The following is an 18,995-nucleotide window of genomic DNA, read 5'->3' on the forward strand; positions in this document are numbered from 1 at the left end:
GAAGGAAGGAGGTTTGATGTTGCCTGAAGTTATCTATTATGAAAAGATCATCATACCCTCTCTGCCATATCTCTGCCTAAGGACTCGGCAACAGAAATCAAAGTAAAGTGATGTCCAAGCAAGTGTCCAAGAAACAACTAGACTCAAAGTGTGGTTAAAGCTGTGCACTTGGACCCAGTGGTGCCTTTGCACAAGTTCTCTCAGCCAGTGGACAGTATTTATTTAAATATATTTTTAAGAACACATATGTGAAGGACAATCCTCAATGTTACTCTCCATAGCTACTTGTACAAACTTTATTTTCTCACAAAATCTGACAAAATACTGGTGGAAAATAAATAATAAATATTTAAAACATCCATGTGTCAAGGCAGACCAAAATCTGAGTTTATAGTCAAAGTGATATTCATCAGATCTTGCCATAATGTTGCAATTCTGAACAAACACCATCTATTATAACCAGTAACAGGCAAATCATTGAATTTCTCCTGGCCATATGGAAAACATCATTTTTGTTTTTAAAAAAAGGTATTTTTATTGTTGAAAACCACAGTATAGATTGGAAACAGCATGTGAAACCCTAAACGAAGGTATCAACCTCAAGTCCAATACATTAAACCAGATTGAAGGTGTATGTCAGAGCTGCTTTGACTCTGACTCACTACACACAAATGTTTTGAGTTTGCTGCTGACAACAGCCTTTTTATTCTCAAAAGAGAGATCTCAGAGCATTTCCACCAAAAAGTAGTTATAAAGAGATTTCAGAGAGTTCAGAAATTCATCAATCCTCAATCCCCAAACTATTTAAAGGTGGCAATGATGTAGTTCTGTGGCAGCTCTCCCCTAAAAGTCCAGCTAAGGTCACTTATAAAGACTAACATATAATGACTTCTAAAAGTTTAAAGGAATTGTTTGGAGCTGGTTAACATCTCTTTCCAGGAGTCTAACATATATGGATCAATTTAACAGGCTTGATATTTTCGACACTATGGTCATGGTCATCCTTTTCTGTGTGGCTGGAGTTTGCCAAGGATCATGTTGACCTTCCATGAAGCTGCTTGTAAAATGATAAAGAACTGATGAAGCTAAGGCTTAGTACTATTTATGGTGTTAACAGGACAACACATCCCAGCATAAAAGCATCATCCCAAAAGTGTGTTTGGTGGAGGCAAAATATGCTTTGCTGCCTTTGGGCCTGGACCCTAAACACGGAAATAACTTTACTACAGAATGACTTTAAAGACCCAGGAAGAGCCCAGACCTTCACCAACAGAGATTTTGTAGAACAACCTGAAAGGTCTGGTCACATCCAGAGAATGTGGGTGGGGTGAAGCAGTACTGTCAGGAAGAACGGTTCAAACTTCCTCCCTGTGAGGGATGTGCATGTGAGGGAATTACCTCTAACAGAATATTCAGTTCATCAGGCTTTGGGACACACAATACTTGAACATTTCTGCTTACATTTTTAGGACTTGTCTTTTTGAACTCCTCCTGACTGTTGGGCTCATACTGTCTGGTCTTTGCTATCCACAGTTGACTGTTGGGACGGCCAGGATGGTGAGCCTATTGTGCACCACGGCTACACCCTCACCTCCAAGATCCTCTTTAAAGACGTTATTGAGACTATTAACAAGTACGCTTTCGGAAAGAATGAGTAAGTTCACATATGCACACGCATTTATTCTAAATCTTCCATTTTTTTTTTCACAAACTTATACTTTGAGTCAGCCAGTCACACTGCTCCAATATCACTTTCATGTTTCATGCCACTTTCGTGCTTCCAATTATAGCAAACTGACAAACCCTAAAGCATGCGTGTGTTTGGTTTTAATTGGCATGTGAAAAGTCAACCCAGCCATACATGGATATGCAATATCAGTGAATTGAGGCTTGGAAAGGCGATACATGTGTAATGATGAGTAAAATCTTTTCATTTGGTCATAGAATAGAATGCATACATGTAACCAGAGACATGGTGATCTCTATAGCACTGTATTTTTTGGAAGGCTGATTACTTTGTGCATATTTATTTTTAGGTTTGTACAGATACAGACAGAAAGCACAAGGAGAGATATACAACATAAATCTATAGGGTGCATATACATCATCCATGTGCTACCACAGAAATGGACGTTACGCCTGCTCTGTCTGGATTTGTCTGTACCAGAGACACTCATTGTATCAGGGACATACCAAGATTTCATTCCAGCACTGACCACATAGTTCACCATCATCACCATCACCACTCCCGTTGCCCAGTTTGTTTCCCACGTGCAGATTAGGTTTGTCTGTCCACAATGTTGTTTCAAACAACAATAATGCCCACACTGGAAAAGCTTATTGACATACCAATCTTGTGTCTGCGTGAGTAGCAAGCTCCCACTCATCTTGTGGAGCAGGTCAATGAGCAACTACCCCAGGTGTTAAATAACACGATTGGCTGTGTCCTATCTCTTGAATTGTGTCAGAGGACATTTGCTCAAAATTGTGCGTTTCTCAACTGTCCTCCGTTGTTGTTGGGTGATTTTTAAATCTCCGTTGCTTATTGGGCAGTGCTGGGCTGCAGTTCCCCCTGTAATTCATGCAACTGTTCAACTGCAGTTTTTGAGTCAATATGTGTGATCGATTTCTAACAAATCTGTCCAAAATCATTGATAGCAATCAGCTGGGTTGAAATCTGGTCACTGTGAGGCCATAGCACATAATTCATACCTTTTTCATCCTTATTAAACCACTCAGCAAGTCCTAGTGTTCTGTTGGCTGGCCTTGATATGTTTCTTAAACCGTTTGTTTTTCCTTTAATTATCACCCATCTGTATGTATCCTTGTAATCCAACATAAAATCATCGTCACACTTGTACAGACGTAGAGACAACAGATTACACACAGAAACGAAAACATATGCACAGATATTCTCCTTCTCTTTACAGAATCTGCATCAGGAGGTGATAATCCCATTGACATGCATGCAGAAAAAATCACTATTTTTAGATCCCGTCTCCCCAGATAAAATGAAGGAGAAGCACTCGCTTTGTGTATATGTTCACCCTCACTGTGTGTTTTTGAAAAAAATAATTGTGGATTCCATATTCCACAGATAATTGGCTAAAAAGCAGCAAGGTGAAAGGCTGTATTCAACATCAAAGAGCAATCAGATTTTCTAGTGCACTGAATAAAAACTGGCTCTACAGAGGGTTATCATTGACAGAGTGGGGATGAAAGCTTCTGTCTACTCAAGCTGGCAATTGTCACTGCCAGTATACTGTGAATGAGTAGTCTACCCTTCAATGAAGCTCATTTTTATGGCTTATGGATGGAAATACTTTTTTAAAACGTGCTGCTGCTAAGGCTTTATGTCTTGTCTTGATTAAAAATGTATGTTTGTCCAGATGTGATTACTTGTTAAATTTACATCATCTACAAATAAGAGCATTCATGGAGGATCAATTTTATAAGTAAAACTTCACAGCACTGTTGTGGAGGACATGTAGGCTAGAACCATGTCCCAAGAAAATATGGTTTCCTGAACAATACTGACACTTAATCTACTAGGGTAAAAGTTTTCAAAAACAATGTTGGGCAAATAAAACTTGGGTAACTATAGCAGATATTAAAAAAAAAATGTCCACTACAATCTGAAGTATATTATGCAGTAAATAAAGATCAATTGTTAGTTGCCACAAAGACTATTGATTCACTTCATTTATTGTCTTACTATCTGAATGTAAATGCTGCTAATGTTCAGTTCAGGCAGGCAAAGATGCAGCAGTGTATGAATGAATCTACTGATAGTTTGGACTGAACGATTTTGCATTACTGTTGTAAACACCAGGGGGCATTTTTGCTAAACATATTGAGCCTAAAAGTATTTCCTAAAGAGATAATCTTATACTGTAGAAAGGTACATGCTGTTGCACATCCACTGCACACATAGTCCACATATATTACATGTTCACATGTTCAACGTGTAATAGAGTGGACAGCCATGTTAGTAGCCCTGTGTGCCCATACTTGACCTAAATGTTAACGTTAGTTTCACAAATTACAAGTAAACCTGATGGAATATCCACCTGGAAAATGAGCATGTTCTTTTGTTTGAATGGAAGAAGGCAACACAAATAACAAAGTAAAAAAAAAAAGTTTTAAGCCAAGTAATGTAAATTGTGTGTGAGTAATGTTCAGGAAGTTTACGTTGTATTTTAAGACATGTGAGTGCCATTGTTTTGTCGTGCTTGTACTCTACAGTGTGTTGTCGTACTTATGGTTGTGTCAAAATAAACTCTTGCAACGAGTCAGTAATACAGCGCTGTAAGTCTAACCTATTGTGTGTGATTGTTTGTCAGCTTCCCAGTCATCCTGTCCATAGAGAACCACTGCAGTGTTCCTCAGCAAAAGAAGATGGCTCAGTACCTGATTGAGATTCTGGGGGACAAATTGGACGTGTCCAGCATCAAAGCCGATGAGTCTGGATGTCTGCCGTCACCAGAAACTCTCAGGGGCAAAATCCTTGTGAAGGTAACACCAGACTGTGGGTGTACTATAAAGCACTCCAAACTACATTTAGATGTTTAAAAAGTAGGCGATTCTCCTTGGCACAAGGAGTCAGTCCTCAGGCAATTATCTCAGTTCACTGGTTTATTTTCCAGGGTTTCTACCTCACAGAGCGACTTCAAAGGCAGGAGATAACAGGCTGATTGAAGTACTGAGATGAGAAAGAGTTGGAATATGATAATGAAAGAGGAGCAGAAAAACAAAACTTGACAGTTGAAATTAAAATCTTAAGTTGTTTATGAAGGAGTTTGGGTGTATAAACAGCAACTGCAGGCTGAATATCTTTCTGTTGTTATCCATCAACAATATCTGGCAGTCCAGCTTACCACAGATAACTTGTTAAATGTGCTGATGGCTGTAGGTCTCGGGCAGTATAGCCTCAGGTACAAATAATATAGAGCTTTACCCTATGGATAACACAGAATGAGTATAGTGGATTTTTTTTTTATTTGTTAATAAAGATATTTTTAAAAATGGACATATGACACGAGCCACTGCAGAAGCTTGGTGGGCGTGCCATTGGGTTTCAGAAAGGGAAAACCTCAGCTTGTCTTGAATTGACATGTCTGACCGGTAGCCATTAACTGTCACAGAAGTCTTTGTCATATTGTTCCTTTCCTAGTAAACCAGACTAAACCCCACAAGCAGTGCGAGGTGCTACAACTAATATACAATACGTTTTCTCACATGCATGGCCTCTGTCTTTTGCCTTGTTGGTTTTTATATGTTGAATTTGCTTAAATTCTAAGCGTTAATTTTTTGATTGACTTTTAGTCATTAACATCTAGAGTTAGGGCTGTAAGAAATGCTTCATTTATCAAACAAGAAACTCTGTACTCACAATGTAATTTATTATTATTCAAATAACAATGTGCTTACAGAGTACTAAGCTATAAAATCAAGTATAACAACAGCAGACATGAGACAAAAAATAAATAATATGTCTTACATTTTGCCTGCCCACGAAATAAAATCCTTTAAACGTAGTGTGTTCTGATGGTTATTTTATCACCCGGGCACAAAATAGGAGAAAGCTGTATTGCCAAGTTCTGAGCGAGTCCTGTTGAAAAGCCATTTGAAAGAGCAAAAACCAAAACAGCCGTTTGTAAGTGACAGGTATTAAACAAAGCTGAGATAACACTGACCATTTTTCCTCAGACAATAATTGATTATAAAAGCTATATGTAGTTTGTTATAGCTATATAAACTAATTACTCAAATGAATATGACCACTCCTGGTCTTAGCTTATGTCCAAAACAGTTCTGACCCACCGAGGCATGAACTCTGCTCCTCTACCCTGTGATGTCGGGCACCAAGACATGAGCACCAGGTCCTTTAAGTCCTGTGAATTGCGTGTTTGAGTGCAGCTCACACTTGTTCTGACACATTCCTAACACCCTGTCAGTGTTTTAGGGCTTGTTTCTCTTCAAGCTGCTATAGGTTGGTACTAAACACTGCTGGATAGCTGCACCTTGCAAAACTTGTTATTTCAGATATGCTCTGACCCAGTCATCTAGCTGTACCAATTTGGCTCTTGTGTAAGAAAGTCAGGTCTTCACACCTGAACGTTTCTCCCACATTCTGACTATGAGGTCGACTTATCATCTCATTTGTCCCAAACTTTGATATGCACCGTTGTATCAAGCTAATCGGAGTTATTTGCTTTATGTTGGTTATAGGGTTTTGGATCATCTCTATGTAATTGCACTGTCGTTACTTTAAAATGTCACACACTTGACTGTGATATCCCGCTACTACAACCGAAACATGCAACTTAGGTTAGTCTCTGTGTAGTTGGAATTGTCATAAACTGCACAGCATAACATTTTCCTTCATTTGCCATTAAATGTAGGTTAGAATAGAATGGGATATATATTTTATTGATCTTTACTAGGAAATTATTTGTAACAGCAGCATTTGACACACAGACAACCCACAAACTTGACAGAACACCGACACTAATAGTCTAATGATAATCTGACTAATGGTCATGTATCTATGAGTTAGATATATAATACAGCACAGCATATAACTCATAAATTAAAATATTAGTGTGAATTGAAAAGTGTGATTGCAGCTGGTAGGAAAGACTTCCTGCTACGTTTGGACTGGCACTGAGGGGGGGATGAGTCTGTGGCTGAAGGTGCCTTGCTGAAACACCTCCAGATTGTGTAGTGGGTGAGAAGCATCGTTCCTAATAGAGTTCAGTTTCCTGAACGTTCTCACCCCGGCCACCTGTTGTGCTAATTCCAGCTCAACACCAGTTGTGGAGCTTGCCTTCTTAATCAGCTTATTCAGCTGGTTTCTGTCCCTTGAGCGAGCCCCTTCCCCCCATCACATCCATAAAAAAAAAAACACTTGCCACCACAGTCTGGGAAAATGTACATAGAAGAGGCCTGCTGATGTTTCAAGACCTTAACCTTCACAGGAAGTAAAGTCTGCTTTTGCCTGTCTTGTACACTGCCTCCATGTGTCTGGACCAGTCCAGCTTGTCATCCAGCTGCACTCCCAGGTACCTATCGCTGGAGACAACCTCCACCTCCGTGCCAAGAATGGTGACTGGTGCCAGTATGGACTTCTTCCTCCTGAAGTCAATCACCATTTCCTTGGTTTTAGAAGTGTTCAGTATAAAATGGTTTAGGTTGCACCAATCAATAAAGTCCTTGATCATGTCCCTGTACTACTCCTCTCCTCCTCTGATACAGTCGACAACTGTGAAGTCATTGGAATATTTCTATAGATAGCAGCTGTTATACCAGAAGTCAGATGTACATAATGTAAAGAGGAAAGGGGACAAGACAGTTCCTTGTGGAGCCCCTGTACTGCAGAGCATTTTGTTGGACACACAGTTCTGTACTCGTACGTACTGTGGTCTGCAGGTCAGATAGTCCATGACCCAGGAGACCATTGCTGACTCCAGTCCAGTCTGATCCACCAAGAGGTGGCAGTGCAGTGGCTTTGTATGCATTTTCCACATTAGCATACAAAAGATCAAGAATCTTTTCTTCTCTTGTCTTGCAGTCAGCAAACTGTTTGAGGGAGTTCAGTGCATTGGAGAGAGGGAGACGTTGTTGGAATCACTGGACAATAGAGTGAGTGAGTCTGGGTGTTTGGTTTGTAGTCTCGCGATAATTGCGTTTATTACGTCACAAACAGTTTCAGCGTGTGCAGTAGGAGGAATGTAAACAACAATGGCGACGATCACAGTGAACAGGCTTGGCAGATACTATGGTCTCAGACTAACTGCTAACAGTTCAATGTCCCTGCTACAGACTTGTTCTTTGACAGTAGCGTGTGCAGGGTTACACCATCTGTCATTCACAAGCAGAGCAAGTCCTCCACCTCTCCTCTTAGTCCGGAAGCCACTCATTCTGGTGTTATTTTTGGTAATACAGTCTTTCAGCCATGTTTCAGTGTAAAACATGAGGCTGCTTTCCTGGTAGACTCTTTGGCTCCTGACAAGTGTCTCAAGTTCCTCCACTTTGTTTCCCATGGAGCGAACATTTCCCATAATAACAGACTGAAGAACCGGTCTACGAGCCTGTCTCTAAACTCTCTCCCCTTTCCTCGGGTTCAATTTAACTCCAGCTCGCTTCCCTCTATGTCTTTTCTATAGTAATTCCTCTCAAATATCATGTCCCATCCCTGCAGTTTTGGAGAGCTCAGCAAGATCAAGAAGCTCCTTTCAGAAGAAAACAATAGCCGGCTTGCTCCATTGCTCCACACGGAGAACTCCACTGAGTAACGGTAGAAACGGTATTTTCCACTCCATTCTCGCTTCTCACTCCTCCAAGATAGTCAAAAAAGTACAATAAAAACACTTAAATCTCCAACAATTGTAAAAATGTTTGACTTCAAGAAAAAAAACACACTGAACTGAAAAAACACAGGCCTAAAAAGCTGCTGTAACAGGCTGCCGCATCACCGATGCCCTCTTGCTTTGTTTCGAAAAAGAAAATAATAAAAAAAGGTTTTTCCAAACTCTTGGTCCAGGTCGGCACTGTTACAGACTTTGTCATGTAACGTGTTAAAGTAAACTTATTTAAACACATGGCTTTAACCAGCAAACACAGGGGAGCAGCAGCCTACTGTTGGCAGGGGACCTAACAGAATTGAGGTTAATGAGGCTTTTTGATACCAGATGCTTTCACTACAGAGAAGGCACTATGCCAGTACCTGGTACGCGAAGGACTGCTCAGCCAGCTGTAATGCCATCATTATTATGTGTTTCCACTCAGCACAGTGTTAGTGATGGCACCAATATGTAAGCACTATAAGGAACACTAATCGCAGCACATTAGCATGCCCACTGTCCTGCCTCACTCATGCAGTGCAGCCTCACTGAGGTGGGAATCAGAGTATTATTAGCAGAATGCTGCTGCAGACCCTTACCTGTATGTGCTTTGATGGAGAGTGACTGCTAACCATGAGTCAATTACCTCACTTGTTCATGGGAAAAAAAAACATAACTCAGGCAGGGAGAGTGGGGCCCTATGTTATTAAAATATCAACAGCTGAAGCCATACTTCCTTCACTGGTGAGCTATATCTGCCTTCTGCTTTTTAGCACTATTATGCAGCCTTTTTGTGATTTTGTACATCTTCATAACTTCTTGATAGACTTGCCAATAGTTCGTAGTGAAATTAGTGACATATGGGTGTGGCTGTCCTGCCTTCCATAAACTGTACACAAATCTGGCATGGATGGTGTTGTGAAGAACTCTTCTAGGAAGTTTATCTATAAGTGACATCATCTGGCTGCTCATTGCCGTGGTTATTTATTGCATGTTTCTGTGGAGTTTGCATTTGTTGCATTTGTGTTTGGAGAGTTTGAGTTTGCATATTGAGCTACACATTTGCATAAGATTTACAGGTGTTCCTGGCTGTTTTGACTTTTGGTAGTTTGCTAAAATGTAGAAACACTGCAATATCATAAACAGGGATTGATCAGCTAAGCTGTGAATCTAAATGCAAATAAAGGATAAGTCTAAAATCACCTTTTTTAAGCCATTGTTTCTAAGAAACGTGCTGCCACTATAGTGTGCCTTATTCCTTCTTTTTATACAATATTCCCTCATGAACTCACACACATTCGAGCTCTACAGCTATGACGTCAGTTTAGTCTGTGAGAGTTTATTGCGAGTGAGTCAGGGAGGTTCTTCATTAATCTGTCAGCAGGATACAACAACCATTCACATCACAGAGAAAAAAAGGAGGTCTTTAGGAACAGACAGCCCACTTTTCAAAAGTAAAATAGACAAGAAAGGTGATCACTCCTAGAGATCTGAGTGTTTTGAATTTATAGGTTTTAAGCCAACTTTGCATTTTAAGGAAAAAGCTATGTAGCATTTCAAAAGTGACACAGCCTAGCTCTAAAGTTTGCCATAAAACCAACTGATTATCTCGCAGCGAAGAACATACGCAAGGCTGGAAGTGACGGCTTCAGACTGATGGACTTTTATGCCCCACATAAAAGCTCTCTGGCTGTAAACTTTTCTGACTTAGTGAAATGAACACATATCTGAACAGAACCGTTTGAATTTTATTAGTTTTTCTTGTTTTGCTTTTTAGACTCTGAAGCTTTTCCTGGCTTTGTCTGTATTGCAGTTTTTACTTTCCTCCAGCTCTGGTGTAAATGTTGGCTGTGTGTTGTGATACTATCTAGTAATGTCCATTGGTATTTGGTAGACAAACTTCACGCCTTGCATCTTGTGTGGTATACATTTTGCCCTAATCACATACAGCACAATGGAGAGGTGCTTGAGAGGATGGTGGTTGGCCAGACTTAAACTGGGAATGATTCAATTACAGTGCATGGCCAGTGTTTTCAACTCCTATGGCACTGAGAGTGCCCCCACCTAACATCATTTTTTTTAGTGAACCTCCAGTAAAAGTTGCAACTCTTCTCCAATGGCTCTTTTTTTTTCTCTCTGACAGGGGAAGAAACTCCCCCCTAACATTGATGAGAATGCAGAGGAAGGAGATGTTTCAGATGAGGACAGTGCTGATGAGATGGAAGACGACTGCAAGCTGATGAATGGAGATGTATGTACCTTGTTTGGCCTCTATTCCTTCTGCCTTCTAATTTTTGGCAGGTGTTGTGTCCATGTGTGCAGGAGATGAAAGCAAATTGTGCATCTGTTTCCTGTTGTAAATGGTTATCCCCTCTTGTCTCTTCTGTCTCTGCTGTTTGCTAGTGTCTCTTTCTTTCTGTGTGGTTATTTGTTTTCTCATCCACTGCTCTTCTCTCTTCTTGTATGTCTTCTTTCTTCCTCTGTTCAACTGTTGCTTGCTTCTTTCAAAGTGGAAGGTACTGTATATAAAGCTCATCTTCAATCGCCTCAGAAATCTCATCATCATGTGCCATGCTTTTTCCATCATGCTTTGAAGAGTTAAAGTGATATGCCCAAAAAGACTCCATCACATGTGCTTTGTAAGGATTCTTTATCTGGAAATAAACATGCGCATCATGAACAGAGATTAACTGGAAATAATTGCATGGATTTTACACTACAGATTGATGATTGATGAAAATTAGTAACTTATTTTGTATCAAATGCCAGTTTTTCTTAAAAAAAAAAAAAAAAAAAAAAAGCAAAACTGAAGAGCCATGTTCAAGAGTGATGAGAAGTTTGCTTCTAAATTATGCTTTCCTACAGTTACTGATGTTCATTATGGCAGAGAAAATTTGAGGACATACCATTGTGGCCACTGGTCAACACATTGTGACCGACCTTGCTAGGACAGAAGTTGCATTTATATTACTTGTTATTGTTTTTTCAGCCTTGTGAACAAATGCACTAATCAAGTCATCTTTAGGTATTGTTGTCCAACTGTCATCAAATTGATTACATAACACATCTTAAGTGTTTAATACTTGGCAAAGATATATTCATGCCAGCATTAATTGAAGCCTCTGAAAGAACCAAACCATGATAAAAATAAGAATTGTGACAAGCAGCCCATTGTGTACAATCTGTTTGAAATACAGGTTTAGCTCAATTTAGAATTTCAGTATTTTCCAGTGTAACATTGATTAATTTGGCAAGAATTATGTAATCCACCAGTTTAGGTGCACAAGACAAACTGGACCACCTTCTTCATGAATAAAAGTGTAGACCCTGTGTATACAGTGACATGTGCTAAGCACATAGAAATAAAACCCTTCCTGTGGGCTGATTACTACGGATACACTGTGCCACCTTGTGGCTGAACTGAGCATGTGCATATAATTAGAAGTGGAGCATTGTGCAGTCATCTCTCAATAAGTATGTCCTTTCATTTATTCCCCTTCATCTGTACTGCCTTTCACATATCTTCAAGCCCTTGTCTGACAGATGACAAATTTAGTAATAGCAGTAGTCCTTCCACCAAAACCTAGCCTTTTCCCTGTAAAGGTTTAAAATTCCATGAACTCTTTAGGAATGTAACGTAAGTCATTTCTTGCCTGATGACAGTTCCAAAGCTGATACATCCTCTGACTCTTCACATCTTGTAACACTCAACAGCTATGGGCTTCTCAACGCAACTGACTGAGCATCTGAAATGAAGCTAACTGATGCATACAAAGCAGGGATGGCTATACAAAGAGGAAAACGTTCATATGAAACTGCTCAACTGTTTTAAAATAAGATGAAGCAAAACTCATGTATAACTGTAGAGGATCTGCAGAGACCTTCAGCTGACAGGAGTGATGGTGCACTATTCACTGTATAGAATTAGTCCTCAAACAGAGTCTACATGAAGACTTGTAAAGAGGAGATCTTACCTGCCATCTTATCAGTAAAGTCAGAATAACTGCTGAGTAATTGGGTGGTTTTATCTTTTGTGCATGTTCCTTTACTGTTTACCATGAATTACTGTTTATTTATATTTATATTGAAGTTAATGAAACAAAAAAGTAACGGCGCATTTCAAAAACAACTCACTTTTATGTATGTGTGCTGCAGAAGATGTATTTACTTCTTTCGAGCCTCAGATGTCAATAAAACATATAAGTTATAAATAACTTATAACAGTTAATCTAACATGTAACATGTTTTAGTATCATTGCCCATCATGTTCTCACTTGTGGAAATCAACCAATTGGGGCGTTTTTTTTTTTTTCCCCCTGCATCTTTGCTGCTTATATGAAATGTCAGCTTCAGCATGATGTGTTTTTTTATTTCTTTCTCAGTCTGGTCAGACTAGTGTAAGGTATAATTATCGAAGTGTTCCTCCAGAGACGAAATCAGAGAAAGATGGTCAACTTCAAGGTTCAGTTCACCCAGATTATAAAAATGTATGTCCTGCCATGCACCCTTGCAAAAGTTGTTTTTTTTTTTTTTTTTTGCTACATCTGTTCTTCTTTTGCTTGCTTATCTATGTGTTCTCACTACTGTATCTGTTTAGAGCTAAGTAAAACAGACTTGTCCATTATGTTTTTTAATTTTGTACCTCAGATAAAAATGCTTATATTTTCTGTCTTCAACCAACAGTTTATTTAATTAGCAATTATACTATTACATATTTTTCACAATTAATCCTTAAACAGAAAAACATCATAAATAAAACAGTGTGCATCGCATTCTGTCAGAGGGTGACATTTTCAAATTAAGTATTTTTTCAATGTAAACCTAACCCTTCACTTGACAAATACTTAGAGATGCAAGAAAAATGCAGATTTTCAAAGTTAAGTAACTAAAATCAGAGAATGTTTGACATCTGTTATTAAAAATGACTTAAATGATTGCAAGACTATCAAAATTGCCATCAAGTACTAAACATAAAGTACTATATCTGCAGGAAGAGGAAAAAAAAACATCTACCAAAAAATTACAGAAATCAGACATCAAGAAAAATGTAGTTAGGAGCTGCCTTCATTCCTCATCGCTCGTGGCTTACTATTTCACATACAGTCATGAACAAAGATTTACATCTACCTGTAAAGACCATGTGTATCATGGCAGTTTTGGGATCACAATGATTCCTATAAATCTGAATTTCCTATGATGGAATCTTTGAGACACATGCATCTTTGTTAAAAAAAACAAGCATGGGCTTTGGTTCTTGCAAAGATTATAGATCTTCAGGAAACATGACAAATCTAAGTCCAATATATACAAACAGCAACTTGAATTATCAGTTTGGTGATGTATACAGTTGTGTAACTCACATTTTTTTGGCATCATGACCTCTTCTCATGAGCGAATACGATTGACTACAGCTGCTGACTTCTCTGAGCCAAGTTAAACAGAGCCCATTTATATGCTCATTAGACTCAGCTACAAACACTACAGTGGGAAGGTCTGAGGAGCTCAGCAAAGATCTGAAAAAGCAACAAGTCAGAAAAGTCACATGGAGCCATTTCAAAGCAGCTACAGATCCCAAAATCATCAATGCAAACAAACCCTAAACACACATCAAATGTGGTAAAGGAATGGGTACATCATGCTCGAATTAAGATTATAAACTAGCCTTCCTAAAGTCTTGACCTAAACCCCATCAAGAATCTGTGGACTGTAATGAAAAAAAAAACTGTGTAAGAAAACCAACAAATTTAGTTCAGCCGTACCAATTCTGTCAAGAGGCGTGGAATTTTTGACCCAGTAGATTTTATCATATTTTCCAACGACCTATAATAAATCTAAGAAAGAACCAAAATGCACGATTTATTTTTTGTGTGTCAAAAATGCATGTGTTTCAGTGATTTCATCCTAAAACTTTAGGAGTTACAAGAATCATTGTCAACTCAAAACTGCCATGTTTTTAATGGGCTTTACAAGTGTATGGAAACTTTTGTTCACAACTGTAACTGATTTCAAACTATTCAAATTTATAACCTTATGTTAGCATTGTAAGATAATATTATATGATACAATTGCTTACCAAAATAAATTATCTTCAGTTTTGAAGAGTAATGTCCAACGTGCCATGTTTCCAACCTGGAAGATGAACAATAACTCCTACAACATATGACCTGTCTAAAGTTGCCTTCTCCTGCTGTATGATTAATGGTCATGCACTGTCGTCGTCATTCTCTATGTACCTGCTCTTTCCTCCTCCAGACATCGGCCAACAGGAAGCAGGTGGAGAACATGGCAAAGAAGAAGTTGGACAACCTAATGAAGGAATCCAAGATCCGAGACAGAGAAGACCCAGACAGCTTCACCATCGCAGCTCTCCCTCCTGCTGGGAAGCCCACAGATACAACGGATAGCAAGGTACAATGCAGTCAGGGAGTCCTGCTAGGCCAACATCTTACCTCAGTTTTTTTTCTACACACTGTAGGCACCGGCTGCATCACACAGGCTTATTCTTCCCCCTCAGTGCCGCAGATTCATAGTAAAATACCACAGCAGTACACACAAAGCACACAAAATGAAGACAAAATTGAGGGATGATGAATAAATGATGAAATTTGGTGTTACTAGCTTAAAATTTTGGTATGTATGGTTAGTTGCCAAAAAAAATTTAGTTCAGCTTCAACTAAGCTGCATTTAGACTGGATTGTATTTTTAATCTTAGCTTAAAGGAAATACAGTTTCAGTCAATTGCAGACAAATGTGTAGGGAAAGGACATCGTTTCAGAATATAATTTATATGTTTATTGCTTTGCTGGTTTACTGCAAAAAGTAAGGAAAAAATCCCCCTTGACCCTTTTAACTTTGACTGTGTATAAGTGATGGTAGTAACATGTTACTCCATCCTCTAACTAAATATACAGCAAATTCATTATTTGGATAAAAGCATATAATGCCATGTGAAAAATGCAAACTGAAGGCGTCTAGTGTTTTTTTTTTCCTCACTGAGTTGGCCTGTCGCCTGACTGATGCAATTTGTGTCGTAACTCACATTCGTTCTTTTCATTTTTGTCAGTCAAATCTGAATCAAATCCCCTCTCCTTGTCTACTCTTTAATCATTTTTTATTAGCATAGAAATAACTCTTTCACCCCGAAATAGAATCTTTGACATGCAATTAAAATCTTTGAGCTTATTTATGCACCTGTTTTTGCTGCTGTCTCAGTGCCTCCTAAAATGTCCTTGTTAATGTCATGTTTTTGAGGGGTCTCATATTTCTTGTTTGGTGAAGAAAGATGGTGATGTCTTCCTATGAGAATGAGTTTAAATCCTGAAATAAACAATTTATAGTAGTCAGTGATAGAAACGTAGCATTGACATAAGATCGTGACGATTGACTTCAGAAGAATTCATCTGTACTTTTTCTCCTTTCCACACATCTATGCTGTCAGGGTAAAAGTGAGGATGGGACTGACACAGCAGATGAGGCTAACCCCAGTAGCAACAAGCGCACTGGCCGCTCCTTCATGGGGAGCTTCTCTAAACGCAAGGTTGGCTTTTTTATTTTTTCCCCTCTTTACAAGTCTCCCTCAAGTTATGCATCTACTCAGTATTCCATTTTCTGTGATGGGAACATTGACAAATGAAACAAAGTGTATAGCACTGAAAGTCTAATTAGACCAGATTTCTTGAATGTGGCCTTACCATTGCATGCAATATGCCCAGGTCGTTAAAGCATCCATAATGCAAAGAAACAAGACAATTTTATTTTTAAGCTCTGTCTGGAAGAATAACATAATCGACTGATTGTTACAGTTTTAGTTGACCTTTGAGACCTTAAACATGACAAACACGCTGCACATACCAGATTTCTTTGGATAAAACTGGTTGAGACCTTGGTCGAGACAAACAAATAAAGGTCACCCTGCCAGTGAAAGAACAAGGGCAGATAAACTCTTGATGCCATATAAGGTTCCTGCCGGTTAAGCATAATGTACAGTTCATTATAAAACCGCTGCAAAGAAATGACGGATGTTTCAGTAGTTTTCACCTAAATGTTTTTAATGCAAACCACCATAAAGGCACATAATGAAAACACAGAGTTCAGCTGCATAAACTAAGGATCAACCAATCTTTATTTTGGTCAAATATCCAATCCAATATTCAGCATTTTGCAGATTTCTGTTAAAATAAGGTAATTTTAAAAAGTGCTTCCTGTCTCTGATGCAGTCAGCTCTTTATGCCTGTAGTCACCTCTATGTTTCGAGCAATATGCCACCCACAGCACTCACTGACTGGTTAGACATCAAGAGCAACAACCTATCAACAAGGTAAAGGCTAAAAGTTCTCATTTATTTAGAAATATGTAAAGCATTAAATAAACCAAGATATGTCAACAAAGCTTTGTGTTGGATGAATGTTACTGAGAATACCAGTTCCAACTATTGGTTATCAGTCTCCTTGATTACTAATAATTGGTATCGATATTCATCTTGAAAAACATATAAGCATGCAATTTTCTAAATATGCTGAATAATTTACGTGGTAATCCATAGAGTGCTGGGCAGTCTCATAATTATTCAAGTCATCACTAATATAATGTCTTAAAATTAATTGGATGATTTTAAAAATGTAATAGATCAATCTGTATTGCCAAAAGTGAAGTGCTGCTCTGATTTTAATGAGTATAATACGTATGTCTCCAACTTAAGTGTTTATTAACTGAGATGATACACTTTTTCAAAAGTGTACAGAACACTCAGGCATTTCTAGAATCCCGTTTTACAGCCACTAGTCATCTCTTGAGGTGTATTCCACATGGAGAAAACCTTTTAAACTATACTGTCACATCCCTCACTTTTTAACTCTTTGTTCTGAAGAAAAAGACATCCAAGCTGAAGAAGACATCAAGCTTTGAAGACACAGATACAGACCAAGAGAGTACAAGCAGCGCCTCCCGTGCACCACTGCACCACAGCAAGTATGCTCTACACACAAACAGACACACAAATTTAGTACAGGAATTAAGACAGACACAAATGTGTTGTCTTCTCCTATACATCCAATGTTAACATAGAGCTTTGATGCACATATTTTTAATTATCCATATTGTCATAAGACTGTGATGAACAGATGTTCACATCTACATTTCAGGTTTAAATTTCAACCAAACAAAAATGACAGTAGTCTTTAGTTAATCTTAACTTAAAGCTTGGCTTAAAATCTGACATGCATTTGTTTGTAAGCGTCACACAGATATACTGTCTATCCAACCTAACTTTGAAAAATGCAGTTAAAAAAAATAAAAATATCTTCCCTTTGTATTAGCCAAACCACATTTCAAACAGTTTTTAGTAAAGCTTCAGAATCCACCACAGTAACCACACCACTGTGTATGAAAAAATATACCTTTGTCTCTAGACATTATACACTATGCCATTTTCATCTTAGAGATGTCTTGTTCTCTCTCTCTCCCTCTCTCTCCCTCTCTCTCTCTCTAACTGTCTCTCCCTCTCTCTCTCCCTCCCTCCCTCTCTCTCTCTCTCTCTCTCTCTCTCTCTCTCTCTCTCTCTCTCTCTCTCTCTCTCTCTCTCTCTCTCTCTCTCTCTCTCTCTCTCTCTCTCTCTCTCTCTCTCTCTCTCTCAGAGAGAGAGGTGCAGCTCTGTGATGAAAGATTTTACCTGCTAAAAAAAACCCCAGATAATAATGTGGTGGTCAATGTTAATAATGTGATGCGCTGCTGCAAATATATCAATGTATACACTGATCTTTATATGGTATGGTCATATATGGTCAGTCAGATTCAGAAAACATCTCTGTAAAGCACTTTAGTCAGCTTTTGTGCTGAAATGTGTTCTACAAGTAAATGTGACCAGATTTTTATGCAAATGTTAGCACTTTGGAAACTTTGGCCATTGTTGTCATTACAGAAAGAAGAAGACCATGAAGCTGTCCAGGGCTCTGTCTGATCTGGTCAAATACACACGGTCCGTAGGTCTCTATGATATTGAGGCACAAGGTGAGCAGTTCTGTTCACTCTATACAGCAGTTAGTTTTACTGACTCAAACAATTGAGTGCTGCTAATCCAGTGCCAGCTACATATTAGCAGCGGTGCAGCATCTAGGCTGCTAACTTTTAACTGAGTGATCCTTTGATTTGAATGTAGACTACTTTTATTTCTTTAGATAGTTTTTGTTCAAGTTTCCAAAATTGTTATGAAAGTCAGCATTAAATTCTATCAGATTCTTTTACATTTGTAGTGATCCCTGCGAGCAGTTCATTACTAGTATAAAGTTAGATGATTTTAATGATGCTGAACCCGACTTAAAACACTAAATTGAAATTTGTGAGCCTGATAAAGAAAACACACATCTTTTTGTGTTGTCCGTGGCAGCCAACTGCAGCTGGCAGGTGTCATCACTGAGTGAGACTAAAGCCCATCAGGTGATGCAACAGAAAGCTACATCCTTCATTCACTTTAATCAGCGACAGCTCTCCCGCATCTACCCTTCATCTTACCGCGTGGACTCCTCTAACTTCAACCCTCAGCCCTTCTGGAATGCCGGGTGTCAACTTGGTAAGAGTTTATCCTAGCCTACTGTGCGTATCATGAGTGCTGTATATAAAATGATGAGACATTCAGAATGTTAACTGATCAGGTCC

The 18,995-nt window shown here is 38.7% G+C and overlaps 1 protein-coding gene across 1 annotated transcript in view; it reads left to right on the top strand.

Annotated features, from left to right (window-relative positions):
* The window catches only part of plch2a (phospholipase C, eta 2a), a 226,665-nt gene that overhangs the window by 190,012 nt on the left and 17,658 nt on the right, over positions 1-18,995 (top strand). The window contains exons 9-16 of the mRNA XM_055012694.1: positions 1,534-1,654; positions 4,344-4,515; positions 10,489-10,596; positions 14,598-14,753; positions 15,784-15,882; positions 17,212-17,312; positions 18,262-18,350; positions 18,727-18,909. Of these exons, the coding sequence (XP_054868669.1) occupies positions 1,534-1,654; positions 4,344-4,515; positions 10,489-10,596; positions 14,598-14,753; positions 15,784-15,882; positions 17,212-17,312; positions 18,262-18,350; positions 18,727-18,909 (1,029 nt within the window). The remainder of the gene's footprint in view (positions 1-1,533; positions 1,655-4,343; positions 4,516-10,488; positions 10,597-14,597; positions 14,754-15,783; positions 15,883-17,211; positions 17,313-18,261; positions 18,351-18,726; positions 18,910-18,995) is intronic.

Source organism: Amphiprion ocellaris, chromosome 8 (genome assembly GCF_022539595.1).
Source record: "Amphiprion ocellaris isolate individual 3 ecotype Okinawa chromosome 8, ASM2253959v1, whole genome shotgun sequence".
Lineage (NCBI taxonomy): Eukaryota > Metazoa > Chordata > Actinopteri > Pomacentridae > Amphiprion > Amphiprion ocellaris.